Raw genomic sequence first — 20,890 nt, forward strand, 5'->3', positions numbered from 1 at the left:
TTACCATTCTAGGATATATTTTCAAGATTAATGGCCTTTTTTCTTTATTTCCTTACCACCGTATGCCTCACTCTCCCCCATTGTCTCTGCTCTATCAAAGAACCTAGCATCCAGATCCCAATAAGATGGTTATTTTGAGCGTTATTCTGCCATTTTCTCAATCAGCTGGCTTTCTGAATGTCAAATTCCTTGCCGCAACACCTCATCTGTTAATTTTTGGCCTGTCCTGTGGCAGGTAGAATGAACTTGGACAGGGTAGCACAGTGACTTAGCCTGTCTTTCAATTTTATTCCTAAATTAAACAAGTAAATTAAATGGGGATGTGACAAAACCAGCTTCTTTCATCTGTCAAGTCTCTTTGGTATCACATAAATATGGTATACATTTTGGTAGCTATTTTGGGAAAGGAGATTAGGATCAAACACTTCTACTCAGTCCTTTATAGTATCATAACTTTATTTCTGTTTTGCCCGATGTCCGAATCCCCGAGCGGGAAGAGAGAAGGCTTCCAAGACAATGCAACTCGCAAAAAGGGAAGTTTATTACTGACTCGAGCCAGGGCTCCTGCCGCATCCAACGCAGTGGTGCAGGGTCAGAGAGCCCCGAGCCCCAGCTGTTACATAAATTTATAGGGTGAACATAAGCAGTTGGTAGCTGGCTTAAGCGGATTGGTTACATGTTTGCAAAGCAATTTTATTGGTACAAACTTTCGCGGGCTTTTGTTCAAACTTAGGCGTTCGCGGGCTTTTCAGCTTTCCCTTGATATGTTCCCTTTGTTCCCTTTTGGGCGCCTGTTGATTGGCTGGCTCCAGGCGGCCTGATGGGGGTAGGGAATCTTACCATTTCAGGGGAAACCGAAACTTAGGTCCGGGCCGCCTGTCATAGTGTTAGCCCTGGCAGCCTCATATATTCAAGCATCAGTGACCCAATATGGACATAATGTGCTGGGATCCAGCCTCAGCAGGATCCAGTGGTACCCTCAGGAGGAATGGCATTGGTGAGAAAAAGAGAGAGGTGGGAGGCGGGGAGAGACCAGACTGGGGGGTTGTAGTAGAGTCTGACAAGTATTTATTTTTTTACCGTAGCTTTTATATTCTAAGTTAGTACATTTTTAAGGGGAAGATAGTTTAATATTACATCAGCTTATCCTTCACGAAACCAGGGTGTTTCCTGCAACTTCTTTGTGAGAGTCTTGTACGTTATCTTCTGGCCTCGGGGCATATTGACATTTTGTGACCTAGGTGAATGCAAAGCTGTTTTCCGCAATCTATTCTTTAATGAACACAAAGGTCAGTCCTTTTGCAGAAGTTATCAGTTAAATTTATCTAAAAGGTTTACCACACAAAGACTCTGCAGCTCTGGTGAGGCAGCCCCTGTTTAGCATTCCTGGTTAAAATGAACAATTCTAAACTCTTATTTTTCTAAATCTTTAACTATAACCACTTTTAGAATAATATTTTTGTGTTCTCTAATAGGGCTTCCTCACCCCCGAAGGGCTCTGTGCCTATTAGGGCCTTTTGTGTGATCAGGTTTTTTGTGCTGTTAATGATTAAGGTGTTGTGAGCAGTCATGTGCATTAGTATGCATTTGCCAAGCAGGCTAGAATGCCAGAAAAGGGGTCTAAATTGAAACACTCCTTTCATCCTGGATAATCTTATAGGATACTGCTGTCCTATAAGGGAACATATTGATATAAGGGGACATATTGATTAAAGTTCTAAGTTGATTCTGTTTGGAAAGAGATCGGGGAAGCCCTTCTACCTGTGTCACAGAAATTAGGGAGTAGTCTAATATAGCAAGCATCAGAAAGACAGAGATCATCTTTAAGGTGAGCGCCGGGGCAGCTTTTCGAAATCCCTGAAGTCCTGATCTGCCTTGCTTGTCAGGTCTTCTCCTCATGACCTTGTCATGGGTGGGATCTCATGTGCTGGCTCCCAGCAACAATGCTGAAGAAGGAATTCATAGGGCCTGGACTCCATCTCAGGCCTGTCCATGCTGGTCATGCGGCCACCTCTCCAGTGAACTCTGAACTCTGTGCTTAGCGCCTGTGGGAATGACAATGGAAGGATAAGACCCTTCTGGGCAGGGGAGTCTTGAAGATCACATCCAGGTTACTCATTGCCTAAGAGAAAAGAGACACTAATTACCCCTGCCTCCGGACAGTATCTATCAGAATGTAATCACAGGCTTATCAGTTATTGGTTGGAATGTAACCATGGGCTTATTGATGACTAACTGTTTGAACACATAACACATGAATGATGGGGTTATTGTGATTGTATTTACCCTTCCTTTGTAAGCCTCAAGGGACTTGGGCTGGTGGGTTTGGACACATGGTGTATAAAAGATTTTCACAAATGCTGGTTGGGGTCCTTGGCTAAGAGGAGACTCTGCCTTGGGCCCGCCAGTGTAATAAACTGCACTCCACTATCTGCATTGCCCTTCTGAATGAGTTTGTTTCCCGGAACTCATGGCTATAACAATGCCTTCAGTAAAATGCACATAATAATAAATGGAAAGTCAATTTAATAGAGTTAGGAGGCTATAAGAAGTAACATATACCCCCTGAAACATAACAGAGCCTGACTGGAGAAGAAAAATCCCTCTTCTTTTCTGGCAAGGGCTCAGGAAATTAAAAGCCGTGGGCTCTTTATTATTAGAGGCCTTCTGCCCAACTTCCTTCTCCCCCTTTTAAAAATATTTTCCTTCCTTTGCCTTGAGGGAAGTTGCACATGATTCATCACGGCTGCAGGTTCCAAATTACAATTCTTGCTGATCACACATACATTCTTTTTTTTTTTTTTTTTTTTTCCTGGAGAAAATCTGACATTCAATTTGTTTCAGGCCAACAACTATCCACAGAAATATGCACAGAAAACTTGGGCTCCTCTGTAGATCTCCAGGCTCCTATGTCTATAGGATTTCCCAGGCAAGAATACTGGTGTTGGTTGCCATGCCTTCTGCCAGGGGGTCTTCCCAAACCTTGGATCGAACCCATATCTCCTGCAGCTCCTGCATTGCAGGTGGATTCTTCACCACTGAGCCAGTGTTAAAGAACTCACCTGCCAAGGCAGGAGATGGAAGAGACTCATGTTTGACCACGGGGTCAGGAAGATCCCCTGGAGGAGGGCATGGCAACTCAGTCTAGTATTCTTGCTTGGAAAATCCTATAGAAGAGAAGCCTGCAGGGCTATGGTCCAGTACAGTTAGTTCAACCTCTTGGTCATGTCCAACTCTTTGTGACCCCATGGACTGCAGCATGCCAGGCTTCCCTGTCCATCACCAACTCCCAGAGCTTGCTCAAACTCATGTCCATTGAGTTGGTGATGCCATCCAACCATCTCATCCTCTGTTGTCCCCTTCTCCTCCTGCCTTCAATCTTTCCCAGCATCAGGGTCTTTTCCAATGAGTCAGTTCTTCACATCAGGTGGCCAAAGTATTGGAGCTTCAGTTTCAGCATCAGTCCTTCTAATGAATATTCAGGATTGATTTCCTTTAGGATTGACTGGACCTGGATCTCCTTGCAGTCCAAGAGACTCTCAGAATTAAACTGTATGGATAGAGAACTTACTTAATGCAGAAACTGTTTAACATTTTGTATACAGATTAATTTCTTTTACATAATGAATGCCTTGTTGATTCTCTGTAACCTATATGTTCTTGACTTAAGTTACAAATCAGTGTTTTCTCTGTTTACAATTATTCTATGAAAGTTTGGGCGATCAAATACTTTATTACAAGTATCATTTTTTAAGGCTTTGGTAGTATTTGTTTCTTGTGAGAATTCAAACTCACCACATAGAATCTAAGGCTTAAAGTATGCCTTCTTCCTTGTCTCAGCTGATACTTGAATTCAGTTAGTGTACTTAGCAATAATACTACCCCAATGTATTTGACACATATTGAAGTAATGTCAGTCATAACGTTTAAGTTCTTCTTCAATGAAGGAAATAAAACATACTCTAAATGTTTTAATCAGAAATGAAAGTAATATAGTGAATTTTATCCTTTAAAAATTATTAGATTTGTAGTTGATACCTGTATACTGACCTTCTCAGGTGGCTCAGTGGTAAAGAACCTGCCTGGCAATACAGAAGACACAAGAGATGCAAGTTCAGTTCCTGGGTTGGGAAGATCCCTTGGAGAAGGGCATGCAACCCACTCCAGTATTCTTGCCTGGAGAATCCCATGGACAAAGGAGCCTGGCAGGCTACCATCCATAGGGTTGAAGAGAGTTGGACACAATTGGAGTGACTTTGCACACACACATACATACGTGGATACTACAGTGAGCATGATAAGGATGAAGGATTCACCATATATGCTATTATCCTGGACTCAGGAAAAAAATATCACTCAATGGGACATGCCACAATCCTTCCCTGCTGTGAGTATAATGATAATATCTTTTTAAATTTTTGAAAATTTTACTTTACAATTTATATCTTTAAACCACAAATATATACTTTTTCAGGTATGGTGGGAGATGGAAGAACACTTCCCCTTCTTACTAAAAGGAGAAATATATTTTCTCAACTCCTTTATTGTGTAATAATTCTGTTTCCAACTACTATCAAATAGCACTGTCTTCACATATAAAATGCATTTATCTATTATTCTATTCCTTAGCTTTCTATTTTTTTTTCAGTTAGTGTATCTGTCCATGAGCCAATACTATAGTATTTAAATTATTGCTGTGTTTCAGATACCATTGCTATGTTAAAAAGATATTTCATCCCATAATTTAGTGGTTTAAAACACCAATATTCACTTTATCATTAAAGATGATCATAGTGGGCCTGGAATTGGATCAGATCAGTTGGGTACTTCAGGTTCAGCATCTCTCATGAGGTTTCAGATAGAAATTAACTGAAGCTGACACACCTTAAAAGTGTTTTCATTCATATTCCTGGCATATAGACTGGAAAGCCCTGGATAATGGAGATTGGAATAGCCGGTATTCCTTGATATCTTAAGAGTAAGGCCCTATGCCAGTAGAACTGGCATTCTAATGAGAAATGGACAAACACCAGAGCTTGGCAACTAAGCAAACACCAGTTTGCTTAGAGGAAAGGATTGGTGAGGACAGAGTGAGAAGGTGGCCATCTGCAAGCTGGGAAAAGAAGCCTCACCAGAAATGAATGTTGCAGTCACATTGATCTGAGATTTCCAGCATCCAGAACAGTAAAAAAAGTAATGTCAGTTGTTTAAACTACACAGGCTAGGGTATTGTGTTATGGCATCCCAGGCTAGCTAATATGATGACAATTCATAATCCAGTTTTAGAGTACAGTGGACTGAATTGAATGACCAGATCAATTCAGGAAAGAAAAAAATCATGGCACCTCACTAGATCATCAGATGTGGATAACTTTCAAAGACAGAGATTTTTGCATAAAGCAGACATCAGGTATTTTTGAATAAGAGCTCTGTTATAAAAACCACAAAAAAGTGGCATAGATCTTCAACCTAAACTTTCTCTGAGGAACCTGAGACCATTTAGCTGGTTAGTTGTGTTCTGGGCAAATAGAAAAATTCAAATCTTTCTGAAAATTTCTTGAAGTATGTTCTAAGCTAAAGCTCACTCCTGGGTGCAAGAACACCACTGTACTCCCCTGATCAGAAAGCTGACTGAGGGTTGTTGCATGCTAAGTGCCTACAGTCATGTCTAACTCTCTGCAACCCTAAAGATCATAGCCCTACGATCCAGAAAAACATCTACTTCTGCTTTATTGACTACACCAAAGCCTTTGACTGCGTGGATCATCACAAACTGTAGAAAATTCTTAAAGAGAAGGGAATACCAGACCACCTTACCTGCTTCCTGAGAAATCTATATGCAGGTCAAGAAGCAACAGTTAGAACAAGACATGGAACAACGGAGTGGTTCCAAATTAGGAAAGAAATACTTCAAAGCTGTATACTCTCATTCTGCTTATTTAACTTATATGCAGAATATTTCACGCTGGACTTTATGAAGTACAAGCTGCAATCAGGATCGCTGGGAGAAATATCAATAACCTCAGATATGCAGTTGACAGCACCCTTATGGCAGAAAACAAAGAAGAACTGAAGAGCCTTTTGATGAAAGTGAAAGAAGAGAGTGAAAAAGTGGGCTTCAAACTCAACATTCAGAATACAAAGATCATGGCATCTGGTCCCACCACTTCAAGGCAAATAGGTGGAGAAACAATGGAAACACTGAGAGACTTTATTTTGGGGGGCTCCAAAATCACTGCAGATGGTAACTGCAGCTGTGAAATTAAAAGAGGTTTGCTCCTTGGAAGAAAAGCTATGACCAACCTATACAGCATATTAAAAAGCAGAGGCATTTCTTTACCAACAAACCAACAAATGTTCATCTAGTCAAAGCTATGATTTCTCCAGTAGTCATATATGGATGTGAGAGTTGGACTATAAAGAAAGATGAGCACTGAAGAATTGATGTTTTTGAACTATGGTGTTGGAGAAGACTCTTGAGAGTCCCTTGGACTGCAAGGAGATCCAACCAGTCCATCCTAAAGGAGGATGAATATTCAATGAATGTTCATTGAACAGACTGATGCTGAAGCTGAAGTTCCAATACTTTGGCCACCTGATGCAAAGAACCAACTCATTGGAAAAGACCTGATGCTGGGAAAGATTGAGGGCAGGAGGAGAAGGGGACAACAGAGGATGAGATGGTTGGATGGCATCACTGACTCGATGGACATGAGTTTGAGTAAACTCCAGGAGTTGGTGATGGACAGGGAAGCCTGGCATGCTGCAGTCCGTGGGGTTGCAGAGTCAGACACTACTGAGCAACTGAACTGAACCGAACCCACAGGAGATAAATTTTTAAATGCAATCCTTGATAGCTTAACTATTCCTTGATTCTGTGAAAGAATGAATGAATATCATGACTTCTATGATAGAAACAGCCCTCTTCCAACTAAGGTCATATTTTTACCCCAGAGTCTCCTCATAACATTTCTCATTTCTGCATTTTTCAGGGTGTAAATTAAGGGACTCACCATGCGGATATGAAAGTTAAAGCCATTACTATGGATTTACTGATGGGAAAGTTGACATTAGGCCTTGCATACATAAAGATACAGGGAACAAAAAAGAAAATGACCACCATCATATGGGATGCACAGGTGTAGAAGGCTTTGTGATTCCCTTCCAAACCATGAGTCTCCAGGGAAGATAACATGACTCCATAGGACACTAAGAGAATGAAGAAGACAACAGTGCAAGTTGCTCCACCATTAGCTATCATAATCCAGTGAGGTTGCTATCAGTGCAAGCAACTTCATTAAAGGGAACATGCCACACAGGAAGTTGTCAGTGACATTGGGGCCACAGAAAGGGAGATGACAAATAAAGAGAATTTGAAGCGATGAGTGCAGAAAACCAACAGTCCAGGACACCAGCAGCATGAGAACACACACCCTCCAATTCATGATGATCAAATAATGAAGAGGTTTACAGATGGCTACATATCAGTCATAGACCACCGACACCAGAAGAATGACTTCTGCACCAGCAAATAAATGACCTACAAAGACTTGGGTCATATAAGACTGGAAGGAAATAGTCTTTTTCTCATAAGGAAGTCAGTGATTGTTTTGGGAATAATGTCAATAGAACAAATAGTATCTATAAATGATAAAGAAGTCAGAGAAAAGTACGTGGGGGAACCTAGTGACCTGTTGTCTATGATGCCCACCATGACAAGCAGATTTCCCACTATTGTCACAATTTAGATGAACAAGAATGGAGCAGATAGTGTGTGTGTGTGTGTGTGTGTGTGTGTGCACGCATGCACGCATGCATGCTTAATTGCCTAGTCTTGTACAACTCTCAGTGCCCCATGAGAAACTATATTCCCCCAGGCTCCTCTGTCCTTGGATTTTCCAGGCAATAATACAGGAGTGGGTTGCCATTTCCTTCTCCAGGGGACTTTCCTGACCAAGGGATGAAACATGTATCTCTTGCATTTCCTGGACTGGCCAGCAAATTCTTTAACACTGAGCCACCTGAGAAGGTCTGGGACAGATAGAACTCTTTGCATGTCAGTGTTTTGTGTGACCACCAGGAGGATAAACTCAATTCAATCAGTTGCTCAGGCATGTCCAACTCTTTGTGACTCCATGGACTGCAGCACAACAGGCTTCCCTGTCCATCACCAACTCCCAGAGCTTGCTCAAACTCATGTCCATTGAGTCAGTGATGCCATCCAACCATCTCATCCTCTGTCATCAACTTCCTCTCCTGAAAGGTTGTTGCTGAATGATAAGACGCCGGGATTCTTGGCCTCCAGAGGAGACAAATTCAATCTGGGGCCAGAGACGAGGCTGGATCGCTCAGAGCTTTTGTGTAATAAAGTTTTATTAAAGTATAAAGGAGATAGAGAAAGCTTCTGACATAGGCATCAGAAGGGGGCAGAAAGAATACTCCTCTCCTCATCTTTAGCTGGAAGCTATATTGTCACTCACAGTCTGTTAATGAAAAGAAAGGAATGTCTTAGAATTTAGAATGGCACCAGATAATTCATCCCTGGCCATAAAATGATTGACTTGAATCTTGTAGAAGGGCAGATTACCAACAAATAGTTTCGTTTACATAGATTAGGGGAACAATATCTGAGTAAGTAGGTTAGGCCATTTGGCGGAACTTAGAGAGTCTGGGGTAAATTAACATATCTTAAAACAAACATTTCCATTAAAAAATGTATTGGTTAACTCAAGGTTTGAGAGTAGTTAGCTTCAGGTGAAACCAGGTGTCATGGCAACACAGCATTTTAAGAGAAACCTCCTTTTAAATTTGTATAGAGAAGAAAAAAATATCGCTGGTTTGTTTCCTCCTGCCGCTTAAGAGAGATAAAAATGTCTGGGCAGCGGAGCTGCTGCCCAGTCGGCACCAGTTCCAGCAACTGTCTCCTCGTGGCGCGAGCCTGGAGCCTCGCTTTCTCCGGCAGCGAAGGCGGCAGCAGGAGGGAGCGGAGGCGACCGTGCGGCGGGCTCGATGGAGAGCGGCGGACGCCCGGGCAGAGGCGGCGCTTCCACCCCGGCACCCGGGCTCCAGTGACCGACGCTCGCGCTGTGCTCCGCGTCGGAGCGGTCGTCTGCTCCGGGACTGACCCGGCCTCGCTGCCCTTCCCCGCGCCGCCTCCTCGCTTCCCTGCGCCCCGACTCGCTCTCGACCCCACTGCCCGGCGGGGTGGCGGCGGCCGGGGCAGCAGCGGCAGCAAGAACCCGCCTCTATGATGAAGTTCAAGCCCAACCAGACGCGGACCTATGACCGCGAGGGCTTCAAGAAGCAGGCGGCGTGCCTCTGCTTCCGGAGCGAGCAGGAGGACGAGGTGCTGTTGGTGAGCAGCAGTAGGTATCCAGACCAGTGGATTGTCCCAGGAGGAGGCATGGAGCCTGAAGAAGAGCCTGATGGCGCTGCGGTGAGGGAGGTTTATGAAGAGGCTGGAGTAAAAGGAAAATTGGGCAGACTCCTGGGAATATTTGAGCAGAACCAAGACCGAAAGCACAGAACATACGTTTATGTTCTTACTGTCACTGAAATATTAGAAGACTGGGAAGATTCTGTTAATATAGGAAGGAAGAGAGAGTGGTTCAAAGCAGAAGATGCCATCAAAGTTCTCCAGTGCCATAAGCCTGTACATGCAGAGTATCTGGAAAAACTAAAGCTGGGTTGTTCTCCCACCAATGGAAATTCTACAGTCCCTTCCCTTCCAGACAGAAACACCTTGTTTGTAACTGCTGCACAGACCTCTGGGCTGCCGTCTAGTGTAAGATAGAGAGAATTGGAAAGACCTCTTCCACCTTGTGCAGTCTTGTGGGCAGAAGCTTCTTTATTATCCTTGGCAAACATCTGAATGACGCTTGCAAACTGTCTGAATTTGCCATGCAGGATTTTCAAACAATTTGCATGTTTTTCAGATGCTTTCAAATCCTCTTTAAAAAAAAAAGATAGTGTAAAATATTTTAATAAGCCAAAGCCATGTGGAATTTTTTTTAGATGCCTTAACTGTACCCTCCCTACTCCAGCCCACCCACCCACCTTGTTATTTTGGTTGGCATTTTCACAGCATTTTGTTTTTCAGTGTTTTGTCCATTTGCTGTCAGTCTGTGGGTTTTGTCACATCAACTTACTTGTGGGTATATTTCCCCCCCTCAAATTGTTTTCTCATTCACAAGGCACACACACGAAAAAGTCATTTTCACATATTCAACAAATCCTTCTGTTGTGGGAATTTATGACAATAATTCTTGATATTAAAGCAGTCCATCAACCCAAAAACTTTTTTCATAGGATCACAATTTTAACTCATAGATCCCAGATTTGGACTGTTTCTTTCTGTATGACCGTATTTTCAGGAATTTGTCAACCTGTCTCGATTTTCACAAGTGGTATTACATCACTAGTTAGCCATATGGCCAATTCCCGTAAAGGGACTCAACAGTCACTTTAAGACAAAGCTTAACTCTGTAGAGCTGGTGATTGTTAGGCAGGTACTATATGCAAATTGCATGTAGTAGATAACATCTTATCATGAAAACCGTACTCCTGGAATTTGAGTTAACATGCTCCAAGGCCAGTTCCCTTTATAATTTCCACATGGAATACATGAGAACTATACATCCCTCAGTGTAAACTAATTTTTAAAACACTTTGTTTTCTAATTTAGTGACATCAGTTAAACTTGCTGGTGAAGGCCAGTTGGTGCTGACTGCATCACAGTTGAGTGAAATGGCCTTCTTGTTCAGCTGTCACAGACCTAGATTGTTAAGGCACCTTAGAACATCTCATCTTTTATAGCTGGTCAGTAGGTCTTATTTAACTAAATACTGGGGCTCTGGAACATACCTGGACTAAGAATTTGTCTTACACTTGTCTTTATATTCACTTAAGTCCAAGAATCCCATCTAACAGAAACACATGAATACCTTGTCTGTACTTTGCTGACCAAGTGAGAAATGAGGTGGGGCAAAGTGAAAGATGATTCCATATATAGACATTAACTTTTTGTAAACATCATAACTGGTGACTATAAAGTAGAAAGTAAGCATAGTTCCACATTTGTTCTCTAAATTGTCAACCTTTAAAAACATAATTGCTGCTAAAAATAGAATGCTGTTACACTTAAGGAAAATTGGTGCCACTCTTTTGAAAATGAGATCTTGTGCCATAAATGCAGCTGAACTAAATATAAATATTAGTTCACAAATGAATGCTGTCAAAGGAATGAGTAAAGTAAAAAAAACCAATGACATTTCATCCTAAATTATGTAATGTGATCATACATGATCATCCAGAATTTTTATATTTTTCTTTGTACAGAGGTTATGTATTCTGGGTGTTTTTTTTTTTTTTTAAGGAAACATTTTAAATCCCACAGATTGACACTTTGTAGTTTTTTCTCAGTAATCTCTGAAGTTTCTTTAAATTATATACTTAACACAGCAGAGAGAACTGGATTGTTTTTGTATATAAGACTTGTGTCCACCTGAAATGTCAGAAGCACTGGGGGCGGGGGGCTGGGTATCTTGTATATGATATTATTAGAAGTAATAATGCATGAACTTATTTTATAAACTCTTGGACTATGTATTTGACATGTAAAATATGTACAGTATTAATGTCAGCCTTTTCTTAAAAGTGAGCCTTATAAATATTGTTGTATAATTTTCTTTGGTCAGAAACATTTGGACTAAGTAGTACCATTGGGTCAGGATTTTCTTCAGTGCTGTTTAGCAAACCACCTGTCTTTAGTCTGTGCAACTAGGAAAAATTTGTATAATGCATCAAAATACTTCAGTTGTCACACTTTAAATTTCACACTTCACTATTCTTTTGGAACCCAGCCTAGCAAAATTTCCTAGAGGAAAGGCCCTAAGGAGATTTATTTGTTAAGAGAAAAAGCCGACTTCGGCAGACTCAAGAGCTGAACCTACTGTAGATAACAAATAGTGTCTACTATCTCAACGCTCCCAAGCTTAGAGTGTTGGGACTGTCGCCTGTGCTTTCTGCAGAGCAGCAGGATAAATTTGGGCAGCTAAAATGTTCAGTGTGCCTCCCAATTTAAAAAGTTTATAAAGTAATTTGTAGACACAAAGTAGCAACTGGCTTGCATGTTTGTTGCTGGGTTGTTGGTGGTTTGTTTTTTTTTTTTTTTTGTAAACTGGTGAAATTTTTCAACCAGGCATATGCCATTCAATTTTCTGTCAATCACACAGAACTGAAGGGGAAATGATTGTTGTATACACTTTGCTTTGCATGGTCTCATTTGAGATAATTGGTGTAAGAATCTTGACTTTTTTTATATTTGGAAACATCAAATAAAAAATGGAAAAGAATTTTTTTTTAACACAGCAAAAAAAAAAAAAAAATGTCTGGCACTTGCAGCCTATTTCCTCTGTTTGGAGACCCCTGGCCTTCCTGCCTTTTACCCTCTCACTCCTACATTCAGTCTTTCCCAGCATCTATTCATTAATATCAGAAAAAAATGAAAATAACTAGAGTTACAGAGAAATATTCTAGATCAATATGAGCATAAAAGAAGACTTGTTAAGTGGAAAGATGTACCCAGGTTGCGGACAAAACTCACAAGTACTTTCTAAGTAAAAATTTACTAAAAATACCAAATAAGTTCAGTTTTTGTTAGACTAACTTACTGAAATTTAATTTCAAAACATAAAATGCAAGAGTAGACAAAGTTCTAATAAGAAGTAATGAAGGGTTAAAAGGCTCATCAAGAATCAAAGTATATTTTAATTTAATTGCAATAGTTCAGTTCAGTCACTCAGTAGTGTCCAACTCTTTGTGACCCCATGAATTGCAGCAGGCCAGGCCTCCCTGTCCATCACCAACTCCCGGAGTTTACACAAACTCACGTCCATCGAGACGGTGATGCCATACAGTCATCTCATCCTCTGTCATCCCCTTCTCCTTCTGCCCTCAATCTTTCCAAGCATCAGGATCTCTTCAAATGAGTCAACTCTTTGCATGATGTGGCCAAAGTATTGGAGTTTCAGCTTCAATATCAGTCCTTCCAATGAACACCCAGGACTGATCTCCTTTAGGATGGACTGGTTGGATCTCCTTGCAGTCCAAGGGACTCTCAAGAGTCTTCTCCAACACCACAGTTCAAAAGCATCAGTTTTTCAGCGCTCAGCTTTCTTCACAGCCCAGCTGTCACATCCATACATGACCACTGGGAAAACCATAGCCTTGACTAGACAGACCTTTGTTGGCAAAGTAATGTCTCTGCTTTTTAATATGATGTCTAGCTTGGTCATAACTTTCCTTCAAAGGACTAAGTGTATTTTAATTTCATGGCTGCATTCACTATCTGCAGTGATTTTTGAGCCCCAAAGCAATAAAGTCTGACACTGTTTCCACTGTCTCCCCATCTATTGGCCATGAAGTGATGGGACCAGATGCCATGATCTTCGTTTTCTGAATGTTAAGCTTTAAGCCAACTTTTTCACTTTCCTCTTTCACATTCATCAGTAGGCTTTTTAGTTCCTCCTCACTTTCTGCCATAAGAGTGGTGTCATCTGCATATGTGAGGTTATTGATATTTCTCCCAGAAATTTTGATTCCAGTTTGTTATTCTTCCATCCCAGCATCTCTAATGATGTACTCTGCATATAAGTTAAATAAGCAGGGTGACAACATACAGCCTTGATGTACTCGTTTTCCTATTTGGAACAAGTATGTTTTTCCAATTGCACTCATCTCACATGCTAGTAAAGCAATACTTAATATTCTCCAAGCCAGGCTTCAGCAACATGTGAACCATGAACTTCCAGATGTTCAAGCTGGTATTAGAAAAGGCATAGGAACCAGAGATCAAATTGGCAACATCTGCCTGATCATCAAAAAAGAAAGAGAGTTCCAGAAAAACATCTATTTCTGCTTTACTGACTATGCCAAAGCCTTTGACTGTGTGGATCACAATAAACTGTGGAAAATTCTGAAAGAGATGGGAGTACTAGACCACCTGACTTGCCTCTTGAGAAACCTGTATGCAGGTCAGGACGTAACAGTTAGAACTGGACATGGAACAACAGACTGCTTCCCAATAGGAAAAGGAGTATGTCAAGGCTGTATATTGTCACCGTGCTTATTTAACTTATATGCAGAGTACATCATGAGAAACACTGGGCTGGAAGAAGCACAAGCTGGAATCAAGATTGCTGGGAGAAATATCAATAACCTCAGATATGCAGATGACACCACCCTTATGGCAGAAAGTGAAGAGGAACTAAAAAGCCTCTTGATGAAAGTGAAAGAGGAGAATGAAAAAGTTGGCTTAAAGCTCAACATTCAGAAAACAAAGATCATGGCATCTGGCCCCATCACTTCATGTCCAGTAGATGGGGAAACGATGGAAGCAGTGGCTGAGTTTATTTTTCTGGGCTCAAAAATCGCTGCAGATGGTGATTGCAGCAATGAAATTAAAAGATGCTTACTCCTTGGAAGGAAAGTTGTGACCAAGCTAGACAGCATATTAAAAAGCAGAGACATTACTTTGCACAAAAAGGTCCATCTGGTCAAGGCTATGGTTTTTCCAGTGGTCATGTATGGATGTGAGAGTTGGACTGTGAAGAAAGCTGAGCACCGAAGTGTTGATGCTTTTTAACTATGGTGTTGGAGAAGACTCTTGAGAGTCCCTTGGACTGCAAGGACATCATATCACTCAATTCTAAAGAAAATCAATCCTAAATATTCCTTGGAAGTACTGGTGTTGAGGGTGAAGCCACAATACTTTGGCCTCAGAATGTGAAGATCCAACTCATTAGAAAAGACCTTAGTGCTGGGAAAGACTGAAGATAAAAGGAGAAGGTAGTAGCAGAAGATGAGATGGTTAGACAGCATCAACAACTCAATGGACAGACATTAGTTTGGGCAAACTCTATGAGATCGTGGAGGACAGAGAAATCTGGCGTGCTGCAGTCTATGGAGTTTTAAAGAATTGGACATGACTCAGCACCTCCACAACAACAACAAACACAATATAAAATGCAAAGGAAATATTGATTATTTCATGACATAGATGTAAAAAAAAAAAATTTCTAAATAATCCCAGATATTCTATTGAGCATAAAAACATCAAAAGTAAACAAGAAACTGAAAACATAATAATTCCACATACATGGTAAATAAGATAATTACCTTAGCATATAATTAAGTCATAAAATCAGTATGAAAAATATTAGCAATCAAATAAAAGACATAAAATTCATTAATAAGCAGTGCATGAGAAAGGAATACAAACCACCTTAAATACCTGAATAGATGCCAAAATTCAACTCTATTTATGTTTTTATAATTAAAGTATACAAATGAAACACTGTTTATTTAATTTAATTGTCACATACCACAAATGTTTATCAAGCACTGGTTGTTTGCAAATGTGTTCAAATAGGTATTTTCCAGTAAGAGGAGAGTCATGAATTTGTTACAAGTTCATGGATGGCATTTTGGCAAAAACTTTGAATGTCAACATTATAAATACATATAAAGTCAACTCAACAATTTCACCTCCAGGAATTCATACTTATAAAATGTCAAAAACATTTCATTGTAGAATCATTTACTATATACAAAGACTGGGGAACACATTAAGAGGAACAGATGCATCAACTTTTGTATATCTTCATAAAGTGGGAGAGATTTTAAAGAAATGAAAAGATTTAAGAACAGCACAGTAGTAAGACACAAAATTTACTCAATTGAAAGATAGACACAAACACATGCATGAAAATATGTTTGTTCTTGCAAAGGTTATTACTTGAAGAATTTCAGAAGCAGAATATAGTGACTGCATCTGGAATGACTGAGAGACATTGATTTGGAATGTGAAGGAGATTTATTTGACAATATTCCATTTTGCATAAGCTCTATTTTTAATAGTATTATTTGACAACATACTTGTTTTTTTTTTCATTTATTTTTATTAGTTGGAGGCTAATTACTTTACAATATTGTAGTGGTTTTTGTCATACATTGACATGAATCAGCCATGGATTTACATGTGTTCCCATCCCGTTCCCCCCTCCCACCTCCCTCTCTACCTGATCCCTCTGGGTCTTCCCAGTGCACCAGGCCCGAGCACTTGTCTCATGCATCCAACCTGGGCTGATGACCTGTTTCACCCTAGATAATATACGTGTTTCAATGCTATTCTCTTGAAACATCCCACCCTCGCCTTCTCCCACAGAGTCCAAAAGTCTGTTCTGTATATCTGTGTCTCTTTTTCTGTTTTGCATATAGGGTTATCATTACCATCTTTTTAAATTCCATATATATGTTAGTATACTGTATTGATCTTCATCTTTCTGGCTTACTTCACTCTGTATAATGGGCTCCAGTTTCATCCATCTCATTAGAACTGATTCAAATGAATTCTTTTTAATGGCTGAGTAATATCCCATGGTGTATATGTACCACAGCTTCCTAATCCATTCGTCTGCTGATGGTCATCTAGGTTGCTTCCATGTCCTGGCAATTATAAACAGTGCTGCGATGAACATTGGGGTGCACATGTCTCTTTCAGATCCAGTTTCCTCAGTGTGTATCCCCAGCAGTGGATTGCTGGGTTTTGTGGCAGTTCTATTTCCAGTTTTTTAAGAAATTTCCACACTGTTCTCCATAGTGGCTGTACTAGTTTGCATTCCCACCAACAGTGTAAGAGGGTTCCCTTTTCTCCACACCCTCTCCATACTTGTTTTTATTTAAAAATATGTATTATGCTAAAATTTCATATGTAAGGCAAATGTGACAATAAATAGGATAGTTTATACCACATTAAATATTTTAACTAGTATAACAAATAAATTGAAGATAAAGGAAGAGAACCTAACTGAAAATTAAAACTAAGAATGAAAAGGTAATAAAAGAAAATGAAGAAATTAGCTAAACATTTCTGTAACTCTTTAAAAGTTTCATTGACTAAAAAACTACATATTGTTTATTGACTCTCTACAATAAATGGGTTCCTTCTTTATAAGTGAAGTGACAACCCAGACATTATCCAGTTTATATTCTAGAAAGGAAATTGATTAAAAGCACAAACACAGAGTTTATTTTTACTTATAATTAACATTAATCCTACAAAGAAGAGTTTACATCAGGTTTGTGATAGCTTTCTTATTTCAAAGAATTTGGCCCTAATGATAATTTACTGTCTTCATGACAATAAATGTACTGAATTACTATTTGATCTACCTTTTTTTTTTTCCAGAACATCTTCATAGCACTAATCATCTCAGAATTTTGTAGACTGTAGATTAACGTGTTAAGCATGGCAGTTATGACTGTATAAAACACACACAATGGTTTATCAAAGGGGAGGGTCTTAGGAGATCTTGCATATATAAAAATACAGGGGACATAGAAGCATATAACCACAGCGATGTGGGAAATGCAGGTTTGGAGAGCTTTCTGCTTGCCTTCTTGACTAAGGTTTCTTAGAGACTGCAAGATGATTACATAGGAGACAAGTAAAAGCAGAAACACAGTAGTGCATATCAGTCCTCCATCAACAACAACTAAGATGCCAGTGACATAGGTGTCAGTACAGACCAGTTTCAACAAGGGGTACATGTCACATATAAAGTGATCAATGACATTAGGGCCACAGAATGGGAGTTCATAGATAACACTATCCTGAACTACTGAGTGAAAAAACCTCTAATGCAGGACACCAACAGCAGAACAACACACATCCTCTGTCTCATGATAGCCAAATAATGCAAGGGCTTACAGATGGTCACATAGTGGTCACAGGTCATCACCAACAGAAAGAAGAATCCTATTCCACCAAAAATGATGTGTTCTATAAGCAGTTGACTCATGCAAGCTTCAAATGATGGTATTTTCCCCCAAAAATAAAGAATAAATCAATCTGGGGGTTATAGAAGATGAATAAGCAACATCAATACTTGATAAGCAAGCAAGAAAAAAGTTAATTGGCAATTTCAGGGTCTTATTGATGGTTATAGTCATGATAATAAGCAAGTTGTCCACTACCATGTACACATTCTACACCAAGATGTAGAAGAGTAAGAACATAACAGAAAGGACTTTCTGCTTTTTTGGAATCTGTGTGAGGCCCAAGAGGATGAAATAAGTTATGCTGTTCCTTGGCTCCCTCTAGTCTGGACAGGAGTTGACTTTACATATTATAAGCAGTTGATCTGCAAATCAAGTGGAGGAGTCTTTTAAATGCATTATAAATGAATCTTTTCATTTATTCATTCAATTAAAACAAGGCATATGGAGTATCTGTGTCCAATGTATCATGGGCTCCCCTTGTAGTTCAGACAGTAAAGAATCTGCCTGCAATGCAGGAGACCCAGTTTCGATCCCTGGCTTGGGAAGATGCCCTGGAGAAGAGCATGGCAACCCACTCCAGTATTCTTGCCTGGAGAATTCAATTGACAGTGTATCCTGGCAGGGTGTAGTCCATGGGATTGTAAAGAGTCGGACATGACTGTGTGACTAACACATCCCTATCCTTAGTGGCATGGCACATAACAAGGGATCACACCATCTCAAGGCACTGCATTAAGGGCCATTGCAAGAATATTCATACAATAGAATGAGTCATAGTGTAGAATTATATCAATCAATCTGGAATAAGAGAAGACTTCCTGGAGGCAGTAACCCTATGGCTGAATTTTCAAGGAAAAGCAAAAGAATAAGAAAAGGTGGGGAGAGTATTCCATGGAAAAGTTCACCATTTGTAAAGTTGTGCTAGAGTCACACTTAATCTAATTTATATATTCGTTGAGAGTAGGTCAAACTTTACATAAAAGGTCAATGACTGGGATTGTCTCAAAACTCACTGAGACAACTTTCTTATGGTCTTTAGTTGGCTATTCCTCTTTTTCCTAACCAGTAAATACTGAAACAATCTAATTTTGTGTCTCCAGCCCCTATTCTAGCTATATTTTGAAACTTATGCTTGCAATATCTCTAATTTTGGACATCTCTAGCTGGATATCAATGCAATATATTTGAAATTTAAAAATTCTTCTCGATAAAAAGAAGCTTCTTGGCTCATTAAATGGTACCACCTTCAGTGTGTACTCAGGAAAATAAAACCTCACAGCATTTTCCCCTCCTTTATTGATCTCATATCACATATTTATATCTTTTTTTTTACATATTTATATCTTTAACAAACCCTGTTACTCTAGTTTCAAAATATATCACAAATTGATCATTCCCATCCCCATTTCCTTCATGGCGTCTTGAAATAGCTCTTGCAAGAATGTCCTCTTTTATTCTGACCTCGAACAATTTGTTCTCCTAAGGAAGCCCAAGTAATTCACTTTTAATTTGTGTCCTGATCTTATCACCCAACTGCTGAAAACTTCCCAGGTGGTTTCCAATCATACACTCACAATTTAATATATCACATTTAATATTACAGTAGCAATAACAGTAATTCTCATTTTTTATTTGAAGTTACTGAGGCTAGGGCATCTTGATTAATCTCCCCAAGGTCATTCATTTTCCAAATGAAAAAAAACTAGCACTGGAATTTAACTTTGACTTATTTCAAAATGATCTAAGTTCTTACACAATGTGTCACACAATTGTGAGGCCTGGATATAATTGCTTAGTCTCACCTTGTACAGGCTTGTTCACAACCTGAGGGGAAGAATTCTTAACTCCCTCATAATGACATGGAATTCTTTTCATCCAGTTTGACAACAGAGGTCAAAGACTGCTTAAGGATGTATTTTCTTTCATTCAGCTCTCTGTCCGTCTCCTCCATGGACTGAACTGATTATTTGCCCTGTAGATTATTTAAAGTAATTTCACAGAGCTCACACACTCACACACACAAGAAAAACTTACTACGTTAGGATAATTTAAAAAGGGCTGAAAATCCCATGTTTCCATAGGAAGATAGCAGTGAGTCATTTCCCAGGGAAATTAATCTCAAGCAAGTTCTTTTCCTACATATTCCAATACTAGAAAAAAAAAAAAAAAGACGTTCAATTGCTTAGTCCTTCTTATGTTGATGTGGTCAGACTAGTTGAAAGTTGAACTGAGATTTTGAGATACTACTTTCTTGTTCTGTTTTTCCTCCTTTTTTGCTTTTGTTTATTGAATTGTGTTAAGACTAACAAAGAATCTCCTGAAAAATTATATCAGTTCTTAAAAAGATATCATCATTTTTCCCAATAAGGTAAAAATGACCACATTTAGACTATTTTTATACAAGAACAAAACAAAATCATTTTGCCTCAAGGAACTAATTTATCAAACATTCCTTGACAAATTGATAAACTTGCTATAGTAAGTTTATAATTCTTTTTATTTTGCACTCAATTTATCCTGACTTGACATTTATTGTATATAAAAATGTTATCACCAATTTGAATACAGCACTTATACTTTTATCAATCTTTTTTTAAATTTAAGGTGTCTATTTTATGCCAGGAACTATGTTATGGGTGAGGACACAGTAATTAATAAAGCAGGAGGAAAATTGTGTAAAAGTTCATTCCCACATGGACCTTATATTCTCATAAAAGAGTCAGATGATAAATAAGAGACAATGTAATAAAGAAGCTGTAGTTTTATGTAGTGATTATAGGAAAACAAATAGGGTTCTATGTCAGAAATAAGGAGAATTCTACAATGGATCCTTTAATCAGAGAAGACCTTTCCTAAAAGGTAAAGCTTTGACTGAGATGTAAATGATAAGAATGGTCACACATTGAAATTGTTGTTACAGTCAAATTAAGCAAAAATTAATTGAGTTAAATTATCTCACTTCAGAGATGACCTGGTAAAAAAAAATTCTAAAAATTTAAAAGGAATTTTAATAGCAGTACTTTTTTTTTTTTTTTTTAACTTTTTGGCA

General features: G+C 39.2%; 1 protein-coding gene and 1 pseudogene across 1 annotated transcript; one reads left to right on the plus strand and one right to left on the minus strand.

The window, feature by feature from the left end:
- Positions 1 to 6,905: 6,905 nt before the first annotated feature.
- On the minus strand, positions 6,906 to 8,244 carry LOC110123919 (olfactory receptor 4A15-like; annotated as a pseudogene).
- Positions 8,245 to 8,892: 648 nt separating this feature from the next.
- LOC110123923 (diphosphoinositol polyphosphate phosphohydrolase NUDT4B-like) lies at positions 8,893 to 10,640 on the plus strand. The gene has a single exon (XM_070464703.1). It carries the CDS (start codon positions 9,248 to 9,250, stop codon positions 9,791 to 9,793), a length of 546 nt encoding a protein of 181 aa, XP_070320804.1. The 5' UTR covers positions 8,893 to 9,247; the 3' UTR covers positions 9,794 to 10,640.
- The last annotated feature ends 10,250 nt before the right edge of the window (positions 10,641 to 20,890 follow it).

The sequence above is a fragment of the Odocoileus virginianus genome, unplaced genomic scaffold (assembly GCF_023699985.2).
Source record: "Odocoileus virginianus isolate 20LAN1187 ecotype Illinois unplaced genomic scaffold, Ovbor_1.2 Unplaced_Contig_74, whole genome shotgun sequence".
NCBI lineage: Eukaryota > Metazoa > Chordata > Mammalia > Artiodactyla > Cervidae > Odocoileus > Odocoileus virginianus.

Excerpts from the sequence above, each read along its gene's own strand:
- LOC110123923 (XM_070464703.1), top strand. The coding sequence starts at position 9,248 with ATGATGAAGTTCAAGCCCAACCAGACGCGGACCTATGACCGCGAGGGC.